At 39.2% G+C, this 11,938-nt stretch overlaps 1 protein-coding gene across 8 annotated transcripts in view; it reads left to right on the plus strand.

The window, feature by feature from the left end:
- The window catches only part of LOC110976722 (uncharacterized), a 71,616-nt gene extending 61,981 nt beyond the window's left edge, over positions 1-9,635 (plus strand). For 6 of the 8 annotated variants that reach the window (XM_022230233.2, XM_087133520.1, XM_022230235.2 and 3 more), the window contains 9 exons: positions 551-1,068; positions 1,433-1,494; positions 2,708-2,772; positions 3,530-3,595; positions 4,165-4,261; positions 4,564-4,686; positions 5,030-5,107; positions 5,508-5,585; positions 6,136-9,635. In XM_022230233.2, coding sequence (XP_022085925.2) covers positions 551-1,068; positions 1,433-1,494; positions 2,708-2,772; positions 3,530-3,595; positions 4,165-4,261; positions 4,564-4,686; positions 5,030-5,107; positions 5,508-5,585; positions 6,136-6,243 — 1,195 coding nt within the window. In that variant the 3' untranslated portion in view covers positions 6,244-9,635. Of the gene's footprint in view, positions 1-467; positions 1,069-1,432; positions 1,495-2,707; positions 2,773-3,529; positions 3,596-4,164; positions 4,262-4,563; positions 4,687-5,029; positions 5,108-5,507; positions 5,586-6,135 lie in introns of those variants that run through there. The other 2 variants (XR_015424484.1, XM_022230237.2) reach the window with 2 other exon arrangements.
- Positions 9,636-11,938: the final 2,303 nt, after the last annotated feature.

Consider the following 11,938-nt stretch of genomic DNA (forward strand, 5'->3'; position numbering starts at 1 on the left):
TTCAAAGTAATGTTATCATCGTATGATCATTATTAAGAATACACATATGCCTTTATTAGAGCATCTTATCAGTGTTGGATGAAAACTGGGGGGGGGACATCCGTAGGTTGAAATACAAGACCAACCCTTTAGAATGTTAGATCATGCCAAAGGTCAGTTAGCCTTGTATGTATTTATGTAGTGACGTAAATGATTCAAAATCCATGAAATACTATCTTAGTTATATGCGTGATTGACAGAATAAAATATGTAAAGGTGTTGCATGTTTGATGTGTGTGTGTGACAAAATATGTTATTGACTTTGCAAATAACTTCAGCTTAATCTGGTGAAATAAGACTAGAGCATGCAAAATGTGGCCCCCTTTGTTAATTTTATTTCATTCACAATACGTATACAAAAAGTGGTGAACAAATGAGGACACGTAGATAAGTTGCATTTTATTTCATTTCTTTCCTGCCGTTTTCAGTGTCTCATCTGCTGTAGATAACATTCGTAGTGCCTCTGTTACAATTCTAACACATAACATCTGCATCATGCCTTTGTCTTCAGATCTCCGCATCCCCTTGCCATTCCACTCATCGCATTACATCCACCCTCCCCTGAGGAGGTAGATCCATCCTCCATCCCAGCCATTGCTCGTGCCAATGAGGTCCTCCAGGCTAGCTACAGGAGCTCCCGAAGTTCCAGCTCCCAAACCTGGGATGCTCCCCCAGTTGCATCTGGACCGTTGCAGGCATCGTTGTCTGATCCGCCGGTGCCGTCTTTGCTGTGGGGGGAAAGGACGGAGGCCTCTGAAATTCCTGGCACCCAGACCAGCCCCAGATACTCGGTAAGAGCTTCCATGAACCAGGAAGGGACTCGGGAGTCAGCCTCATCTCCGAAGTTATTGCCTGCACAATCGTCGCGTCCATCTCCAGCCAAGAGGAGGGACAGGTTAGACTCTCCTGAGGCTCAACCAGTCAAGGATTCCATTAGTTCCCCACCTAGACGATCTGGAAGACACAGCAGGCACAGCAGCCAGGAGAGATTGACCCAAGACTTGCCCCCAATTATTGAGACTCCTCTCGGTGAGTTCCAAATGTATATCTCAGTCAAACCCTCTTTATAGTAATTAGTTTGATATTTATTTCCATACATAGATAAAATGAAAAAAAGAGAATGGTCCCTAATGAAATCACCTTGACTCTACTTTTTAACTGGTAGACAATACTTTGTAATGACAATTTGGGAGGGTTCGTCAGAAATACATATAAGGTGATGAAGCTGACATCCAAATCATAACTGTCAACCGTTGCCTTCTTTTAGTTTGGAGTTCTTGTGTCTAGTCATATTGATCACTATTGCTGCTTCATATTAAAGCATACCTGTAGCTTCCTTTCACCCATTCACAGTGTCTTTGGTTTTTCCTGTTACTGTCTTACCTCGACACAGTCACATTGGACACACTCTATCACCTAGCCGCTGATCAGGCTATGGCTCACTTGATCAGAGAGGTAAAACAAAGAATCCACACCGTTTACAAAATCCTGAGCCTCTCCTTACTAACCCCAACCCTTTTTGGATAAACTCATTCATCCTTGGTGTATAGTTTGCAGCACGGGTTGGTATTGCATGTAACAAGTGTGGAAATCCATTTCACTCAAGGGCCATTTTCATCTCTAAAAACTCTCTGCTTTGCTTGCAGTATTTTGTGAATGGCCAAACTAAAGACTAAAACTCACAGCACTTTAATCTCAAATTTATACCACAATTGAAAACCTCTACCTCTGAGTCAGCTCTGATGTCTACAGTTGATCTAACCCAGGCCATGCCAATCACAGCAGCAATTTACAGCAGCAAGAGAACAGTTTTTTTGGGGATCTTGTCAATTTCAGCAGATTCTTAAAGATTTGTTGTAGCTTGAGGATTCTGTTTGGTTCAGACCTATTCATTCTTATATATTCATATTGCATCATGGGTGCTTGTGAAAATCAAAGGTTACCTAATACCTGAACTCCTGGTCCCTTTTATTTCTTCCCAGCCCTCCTTTTTTCCCTTTACATTTGATACACTTTTGGCCCAACCTGCCTTTAGCCAAAACAGCTTTTTCGACAGTGTATGATGATATCATTTGGATGGGCATGTGCATGGCGTCATTTATCACAAGTTACCTCCTAAGCAGTACTAATTACTTACCCACTCTTTAACCCTAAAAAGGACCTGACTTCTGGGTCATGGTGAATCCAGACCCCCCTCATGCCCCATCCTCCATCTTCCCACTGCCCTGGCAAATCTTGGCTGTTCTCTGACCACTCTTGATTGAAACATGGCATGCATGTACATCATTATGAGTGTTACACATACATGTACAATGGAATGGTGCCCCACGTTTGGCTCGTGTACTGAGAAAATGAAGAAGACCCTGTAAGGCATGACTTTGGAAACTGCTGAAGCTCAGGCACGGGCACATGATAAACAAATGCATTGGGACAATTTAAAAAATAATGTACTGGGTTCGACTCCAACCCCCGAAGAGTCACCCAGGGGTAAAGCAATCCATTTCAAACCCATTTTGCGCATACGTGTAATTTTAGTGTGGCTGTTATTGAGACTTACATTAGGGATACACGCATGTTGTTTATCAGGGGAAATCATTCCTGAGAGTTGGGTTTGTTAGAAATGCAGATCGTGTCAATGGTTCCTGGTTTTTTCTATTTCTACTCACAGACGACTTTGATTGGTAAAGCAGATGCCAAGGAAAGAGAGCACACTGCAGAGCAAAATGGGTGGAGGTAAATATGAAACATTTCCAATGTTTTGATGTTCAGTGACACACCATACTCTGTGGGCAAGTTCAGGCATTACCCGTATACATGTCGCTGTTGGTTGGTTGCAACTCTGGTGGCATTCCTGGTCAACAACATCTCGGACATTACTTTTTACCTGAATGGTTCCCTCTGTTATGATCAATTCTATGAGCTAGAATTGGTTGATAACCGGTGGTGCCAGGTTCCAGCTGGTCAGCTAGATGGTCCAAACCATCCATCGTTCACCAGGTGATGGTAGTGTAACTATCGTGAACTACTTATATAGTTAACACACCTCTTGATGTTTCTCCATCCCGGTTGGCTAGAAATTTGGCATAGAGGTGTGTTACAGAGCATATATGGACGGGTATAATGCAGTCACTTGTGCATGCCAGTACCCCCGTGGGTGTGTGAGTGACCAGAAGAGGGTCCTATCTCCCTTTATTTTCAGCTTCTTCTAGTCACTTGTACATTTGAGGGGGGCGTAGACGTGCACTAGTCCATATGTGTACACTGCAGTCATCACTCATACCTGCCCCATGGGACTCTACAGTATTTTCACCAGGCAGTGATGAGATCCTGAACATGAGGCTAACAGTTGTCTTGATGATGGATAGACCCTTTCGTGAAAGTTCATTTTGACCTGGCATCATTGAAATTATTTCAGATGCCACACAGTTAGACCTTGCACTCCGCAAATTTAAGACTGAAAGTGTCTTCTTTTGGTGAATTGAATTTTCAGGTATCAAAGGCAGGAAAAAGACATTCTTTTGTGGCAGAAGAGCACTAAATATTGCTCTTTTGACAGGTAAGCTTTGTTAGAAAATCAGACAGCCTACAAGTTTCACACTTTTTGTATTCACTTTTAGAATGTCTTGGTACAATCCAATGAGTCTAGCCATGGATTCTTTTGATCGCTTTTACCCTATTGCAGTTTGCATGATTAGTTGCTCTGATGTGGATATCAACTTTTTTTTGTATTTTTCTCGTCAAATTAAAGATGTTGTTTGTTGTTATGTCTTACTTTCAATAAATTAACTGCCAGGAAACAAACTGAAAGGATTCTGCAGGCATGGTAGCTCTGATATAAAGTGGTCTTGTACTTCTGCAAAGCCTTGCCCATTTTTAGGTTAAGTTCCAGCATGTAGCAAAGCTGACTAAGGTTTCCTGAAAACGGTGCATCACATCAGTGACAGAAGGAACTATTTCTTAGTAATTTTTTTTCCTCCGTTTGAATTTTTGCCTCTGTTTGAATATTCAGTGATATTTCTGTGTCAAAGGCGTGTGTTGATTTGGACAAGTCTTGTCGATGCACGGTTGAGTTTTGAAGCAGCACCTGAATGTAGAACTCCCAACTAATCGTTGATTTTTTTTTAGTTTTCTTGGCCTGAGTGTACTGAAAGCTCCAGCACAGACCATCTTCAATCTCATCAGCAACTCTGCAAGATACAGCTGCTTGCATGAAGCCATTACAGTAAGTTGGTCATGTTTTCTGAATTTGATTTTGACAAGTCGTTTGTTTTACAGGGATTGGTGACTTGCAGTCTTGTTACAGTAAAAATCATTTTTATAGTCTAATGATTTCCCTATTGGGGGAATTCAATCTCCGGGGTACAGTACAGCTGACAGGTATTCTTGGAGAAGAATAAAGTCATCATTGCTAGCCAATATTTAAGCACTAGTCTGTAAATTGATGACATTTTCTGCCAAGTTATTCTCCTATTACAACTTGCCAAATTGTAATTTTTTTCAACCAATTTGTTTTACTTTCAATAGAATGTAAAGCTACTTGAGTACATAGATAACACGGTGAAAGTTGCCTGCATACTCTGTGATACCGACAAATGTTCCCTTCAAAAGTCACGTGACTTCTGTTGTGTGATTAAGCAAACATTTCAGGTAAGACGCCACAACCCTTTTTTATTTTGATAAACTCATCTTTTTATACGTCTCACACACAGATGAATCAGGAAATAAATCTCACTAGTCCTCAGGAAAAATGTTCTGTTCCCAAAACTCTTTTCAAAATTCCATTGCCCTATCTAAATTTCTCGCCTTTCATTTCTTGGCATTTTGCTGATAAGCATGCAATTTTCCAGGAAAAAATAGGGATTTCATTTAAAGGATTCCAACTTCAACTTGGTCTTGTGCATCAGTATTTCCCATTAAAAAAAAAATTATTTACTTTGGTTTTTGTGTCTATCATGCATTATCGTTTTTCATTGTTGATGTTTATTCCCAGGATGGTAAATGGTACATCGCAGCAACATCTGTAAACCACCCCTTGTGTCCTACAGTGTCTTCAGCTGTAAGAGGACAGGTACTAGACTATATCTCCAACCATGACAATACTTTGAACAGAATCTCAAGTCCAAAACATAAAGGTATTTCACACATACGGAGTTCGTATGGGACTCGATCATGGCAAAGGTTACTGTGCTTTGCCAACTTTGGCAGGATTTCACATACATTTGTTTGCCTTTGAGAAAGATTCAGCTGGATCAAAACGTCAGGTACCTCCATATTTTGAAATTTGTATTTTAAGTCATTGTAGTCAGCAAGCAGTTTGCAGCAGTTTTGTATTACATACCTATACATTTTTTTGATCAACATTAAGAAGCCTCAGACTGCTAGCACTTATTTGGTTTACGTTATTCGACCTCTCCTGTTTGATGAGTTACGAACAGATATGAACTTCCGGAACATTTTCTTTCATCTAGATTCTCTGTTGTGGGATATCCATGGAACCAGTTTTAACAGATGATGGTGAACACTGCATGGTGTCCTATTTATCACAGGTAAAGTATGCATGACCTTGCCAGTTAACCGTAACAGCCTCCGTTTTGTGGAGTTACTGTAAACATCCCCATCTCGTTTTCTGGTTTTGCTGTCTAAATGTGGGAATAAAGAGTGAACTGGACATTGTGTTAGACATTTTTTTCACTTTTCAAAACTACTTGTCTATTCTTTAGAAGTTTGACTTTCAAATATTGGATATCGACCTCATTCACTTACTCTTTGTGCACTTTAACATGTATGTCTCCAAATTTGCATTTGAGGGAAGTGTCCTTCTTAAAAATATATTGTAATCCCTCTGGTATATAGTACCAGAAACTTTCAGTAGCTTAAGATGGCAGTACATTTTGTTATTGCAGACGCTTTGTCACTTTTCACTTACTTCTATAGAAATTTATTATTCATTTCATTTATATGCTACACTCAGATCATTGGGAAGTCACTTTGGTGTCTGACTTTAAAGCTTTGTAGCAACTTGGGCTTGGTTTTTTTTGTTTTTTCAGGTTTTGCTTTAAATTATGCGTTTTCCCCCTTTTACTTGGGCTTTGACAGATTGACCTCCAAGGTGACCTCAAACCAACTCTTGTCAACCACCTGACCAGCCAACTGCCGCTATGTCTTGCACACCTGCGAGGCTGTGTTGAAATTGGACAACTGTAATCAGCCAGGGTTTTCAATCTACTCCAGTCACTGCTTCCTGTCTCGTTCTGGACCCGTCATCGGGTCTGCACGAGTATCCAGTTTGAAGCTCACACCAAAGCTACAGATCACGTTGTCGACACTTGTGATTGCATCCCCTCCTTGATATCAAAAGCTGTCACATATTCGGTGACATTTATGTCACTTATCATGGTTAATAAGGGGCATGTATTGCTTGGCTATTTGCACTGATATCATGCCCCTTTGACTGTTTTTTTTTCTCCTTGACTCCACTGAAACAATCTGTCCTACAGTCAAAACAGCATGGACTCTACATGTCTACCTGTTAGGGGCAAAGTCAGTTTGGGGCGAGGGGTCAGTATTACTGCTAAAGGGATGGAGGGGGAGGTCAACAGTCACATCACTGCCAAAGACAAAATGCCAAATATGAAGCCCAGTCCAAATGCCTAATCATGTGTTTGATTCCTCCGTGGCCTAACCTTCAGTTTAGACTGGCATACCAGAGTTGTGCTGAACTAATCTATTCCAGAGATGTGAATTAAGTACATGAGTAGTTTGAATTAGGAGTGACCACTCATGGCAGGATGTTAAAAGATTAACTAGTGCACTCATTCAGAATGACTTTTAAATGCCTTGGTTTCAGATGTCGCTCATTTTGCAAGTTGAACTCAAGCAGGGCAAATATATATAAATGTGATCCACCATCCCCAAACCAGGCTGAAGTCGATATTTGTGATGTTGGACAATTCCTCTCTTTCAGCTTTTTTTTCCCCTTTAAAGTGATCCATGTTCTCATCGAAACTCTGCCTGCAGTGAGCCTCTTACGGAAAGTGATAGCTGTAAAACACCCATGAAAATCTGAACAGTGGAAGTTCCACTATTTTAAGGTTATGAAGTTATATACATGTACTTCAGCATGGTTTGGGATGGTCGGTCACAGATATATGTTAACTTGTATGTTTGACCTTTAGTATCTCTAAATCCGCAGGCAGTGTTGGCATTATGGATGCCATGGCCGATGTAGACTTGTGAATATAAGCGATGTAAATGATAAGGATGATGCAGTTCTGTGGTTTTCATTGAAATCCTGTTACGCAGACAGAAATTTAATTAACTTTTGTGGTGGGCTATGTTATGTTGGAACTACTGCCAGGTTATAATGCCTGCCTTCATCCACGCTCTCTCCTTTTATCTGTGCTACACATGCATAGTCTCCTTTTATCTGTGCTACACATGCATAGTCTCCTTTTATCTGTGCTACACATGCATAGTCTCCTTTTATCTGTGCTACACATGCATAGTCTCATTCATGGAGCCTTAGTTTTTGCTTGCTGGTATCGGTGCTTATTTATTATCCATAATACACGTATTGTTTCATCAATGTGGCTGGTTTTCTTGCCAGCTTCATGCCTATTTAATGCCCATATGTTTGAAAAAAAATTATGCACAATGTAAGTATTGCTTCATCAATATGACATCAGTTTTGCTTGACAGCTTTGAAATTAATCTCATATCCATATATTCACAAAAGTTGTAGCAAAAAACGATGCAACAAGAAGCAAGTTGTGTGTGTGTATTTGATTGTTTTTAAATTTCCAGTGGTGCACGCAGCTTGAATTATGTATGTAGTGCCTGTCTAGAACCAAAATCCGTTAGATCAAGTTGCTTTCAATTCCACTTGGTTTGGCATGACCCTGATAGAGTGGCATGGGGGCACAGATCCCCTGGAGAAGGCCTTTGCCCCCCCCCCCATTATAGCAGGAAAAATCTGTTGATGGTCCGCTTTGGCCAGTGTTCTTAAGTGTGACTGAACAAATACAGGTAAGTACCTCCTCTTGAAATTGAAGGCCCCCAAAGTGCCCCCTGCAATTGTACCCCAGTTAGGCCACTGCTGTAGTATGCCAGTCAGAACCAAGTGTAATATTCCTGAACCAGCATTTTTTATTTCACTTGTGTTGAGAAGGGAAAAAACCTTTGTGAACTCCCAAGTCAACTTGGAGGAGGGTTGTTTGAGCCCTCTCATTACCCCCTGACCTGTGCCCAGCTGCTGTTTCTATGGAGACCTTAGAAACACATTGACAGTTTTTCTCAAAACATGACTTAGCTGACTTGTAGAGGCAGAACTTTGCACTGCCCAACCACTTACAGCAGATTGTTTCACGTGGATGTTTTAGTTGAGTGTTGGTTATATTTTGTCAGAGAAACTACTTTAAAAATGCGGCAGTACTTATAACACATTATAGGAATTTTTTTTATTTGGGTCTTTTCCTATTTCAAGTACACAAATCAGGCACGCTCAAATTTCCTGATAGTTGTAGACATGAGGGAAATTTCTTGTAACTTTGTTGATATTTTGCACCATTGGAGTGGGAAGCTTTCAAAGCAGTGCTGAGGCTGAATACATGTAGTTGCACAGCAGCAAGAAGATTGTTCATTTTTGAACACCCGAAATTAGTGAAGCAAACCATCCAGTGGCCTTAGATTCATTTTAACACACAAACGAAGTGTGCTAAACAGTAAATGAAACACCTTGAAAAGATGTCTTTCCCCCCCCCCCCCGATTCAAGGACTGCCTCATTCTTGTTGCATTTCACGATAAAAAGTGCTTCTTTTTTACATACATGTGTTGCAGATATTAGTTACTTCATTTTCATTTTATGGTTTTTCCGTTTTGAAACTTCCCCGTGGAGTTGAAGTCAAGCAAAAGTACAGCTGCCAATAAGAAAAGTGCTCCGTCCACTGTAACTGTGCCTTTAAGTCAATTAATCATGCAAACAATTTTGCACTTTGAAAGAAAATTTGCTGCTTTTGTTATCAGTTCAACCTATCAAGCCAAGATGTGATTATTTATGCCATTTTCGATTATTTATGAAAAAGGACAAAGACTTATTTTTAAATTCCCAAAACCCTGTATTTCCTGTGTAAGTTGTTCCTGGCAATATTAGTTCTTTATCCCTTTTCTTTACAGTAATGCTTCAAACAGATCTAAGAAACTGTCAGTACTTTGCCATTGTAAATTGTAATTACACTGAATCTAGTTGGACTGAGTTGTTCATTTTGGACAGAATTCAGGTGTACATAATTTGAAAAAAAAAACGGGTAGATGTTGGAAAAGTAACAACCCTGTGCTGTGTTGTGTATTTGTAAACTTAGAAGGCATCCCTTAAAGATATTTAATTTCTGTGCAGAGATGTTTTTTGTTGTGTTGTTTTGAATTGAAGTCACGATGAATTTTATTGTTGGATCAGCATAGATGGCCATCCGTGCAGTCGTTATTCTGTCCATGTATATTATTCCTTTGAATCTGCATTGATCTGTTTGCCTGTTTGTTTACCTGCGGTTTGAGTTTTGCGTTGTTTCCATATTTTATGTGACTCCAAAGATTGAATCACTGTTTTGGTTTTGAGCAATAATTTGTTGTCCCAAGGGCAACTTTGAAAACTTATTTTATAACCTATGTTTTCTCTCTGAAGTGGAAGTGTGACGGTGATATATACGTATTCAGTCAATCTATATATACTTGTTCCATTCAATGGATTTGTTAATATTATATGGCTTTGTTGGTTTTCTGGATTTTGTGGTTTTGGATCCTCAAAGTTTGTGTTGTGGACAAGTTCTTGTAATTTTGAGTGAGTGTGGTTTATGTTTAAAATGATATTGTTTTCTAAGTGAATTATTCAAATCAACAGTATCAACATGAAGTGATGGCTCACACAAGACCCAACATGATCTACATGTAAATTGACAAAATGTTGACTTCCTTAATTATCAAGCAACTGTGCACAGTTTGGTACAGGCAAACAGAGTCTGTGACTAGACCAGTCAGCATGCACATCAAATATTCCCATTAAAATGTGTATATAAACTATTTACATATGCAATTTCAGAAAACTTGTCATTGAACGACCATGTATTCATTTGGGGAAAATTACACAAGTTATTCTTGTTGATTTGGGAAAGTATATTCAGACTTTGATATTTTGTTTTCCTCAGCAAATCTTGTATTGAAGAACTTTCCTTTCAAAATGTTATCATGCTTCGGGTAATTTTGCTCCTGAATTCCTCAAGTATTTTCCATCTTTCATCACAGCTACATGAAATAAGCCATATGTAATGAATAAGTTTGTGTATTTTGCCTGTTTGGGTTGAATTTAGGCCCATAACCTTCATCTTCTTCCTGCTATACATCTTTTGATATTTGGGGTTTATATCTATACATGTAGACGGGCAAACCCACTAAAAAAAACCCTTAACGGTAATTCCAGACTTTTTGTTTTGTGTGCTGTTAAATTTTTCCTCAATTATTCTAGAGCAACTTAAAACTAATTGTAAATATGAAGAGATTTTTCTGTCATCGTTTGTTTTTTTCTAAAGTATTTTTGTACAAAAAATTTACTTCCTTCCTGTGGCTGCAACTTCAATGATATAAATATTTATTATTTAAGGAAACTAAAAAGTTACCTCATGTTGGTGGTTACTTTAGTCTTTTAGTTTGTTTTCTGTTTCTTGTTGAATCTTTGTCTGTTTACACAGAGAAATTGCAGCAGATTGTTGTGACAGAAAGCAGAGTGCAGTAGTATGTCTAAATGTTGACACAAAGGCAACAAACTGCTTGGTATGCAAATCATGTGAGGGACTTTCCACAATGACTAGCACCACATGGATTTAATTGAGGAAATGTCACCTATGGCACCAGAAGTGACTGAGAAGCAAGCAGTGCTGGTGATCCATTGAAAGAGAGACTTTTGAGACCAGTGAGTGGCTGGCAGCCTGCCTGTCCATCTGTATTAGCTGGTACCATGTGTGACCAAGTGCTTTGATTGGCTGCCACGTACATGTAGGGCTGCATTCATACACACTGCAGCTTTGCATTAATCATCACAAAATCAACTGTATCAGGGAATCTGTGCTACAGGGAATATGGCATAGTGATAAGGGCTGGTGACCCCAAATCAACAAAAACTGTCACTTCCTCATGAACACAAATTATTGTACGAGTATGAAATTAAATGTTGAATGGACAGTAGAGAAAACACGCATCTGTTTCCAAAAGACAGGATAAAAACATACAATCAAAATACACACATTTCCAGTACAGTCAAAGTTTTGTCATTCAAATGGCAGATCACAGTTTTTATTGAACATTCTTACACAGCAGACTGTCTAATGTCAGCTTTGGAGAAATACTTGAAATGCGTTTCCAAACTCTGACGTGTCTGAATAAAAGTTAACATGTTTGAAATACATTAAACTAGTTTCTGAACCCTTTACGGGTGATAAATAACACTGTACAGCGGAGCACAGATTTGAGCAGTTCAGTGGTAAAGATATCTCCAATACATGTATTAGGCTATTGGCCACATAACCAGTACATTTACATCTAGTTTGCATTGATGCTGCATACAAGACACATATACCAACAACATATAATTATTTCGTATCTATTTTTAAAAAAAAGGATGTGTACATGTGTACACTCGATGTCACTTACAACACATGTACATGTGTTCTCAGAGATTCAAAATCAAAACCGGTAATACAATTACAAAACATATCGCAATGAAAATGTTTGTGCTTCTGTAGCGGTCTTCCTGAAGTCAAGATGAAAGAACTCGAGTTAAAAATAAGGTCTGTGAGTGTATGTCTTAATAAATTTCAACTGCAACGAAAAGCGGACACATCTTTGTCTGCAGAA

Source organism: Acanthaster planci, linkage group LG01 (assembly GCF_054643075.1).
Source record: "Acanthaster planci isolate LZ-2023a linkage group LG01, COTS_SCS, whole genome shotgun sequence".
Classification (NCBI taxonomy): domain Eukaryota; kingdom Metazoa; phylum Echinodermata; class Asteroidea; order Valvatida; family Acanthasteridae; genus Acanthaster; species Acanthaster planci.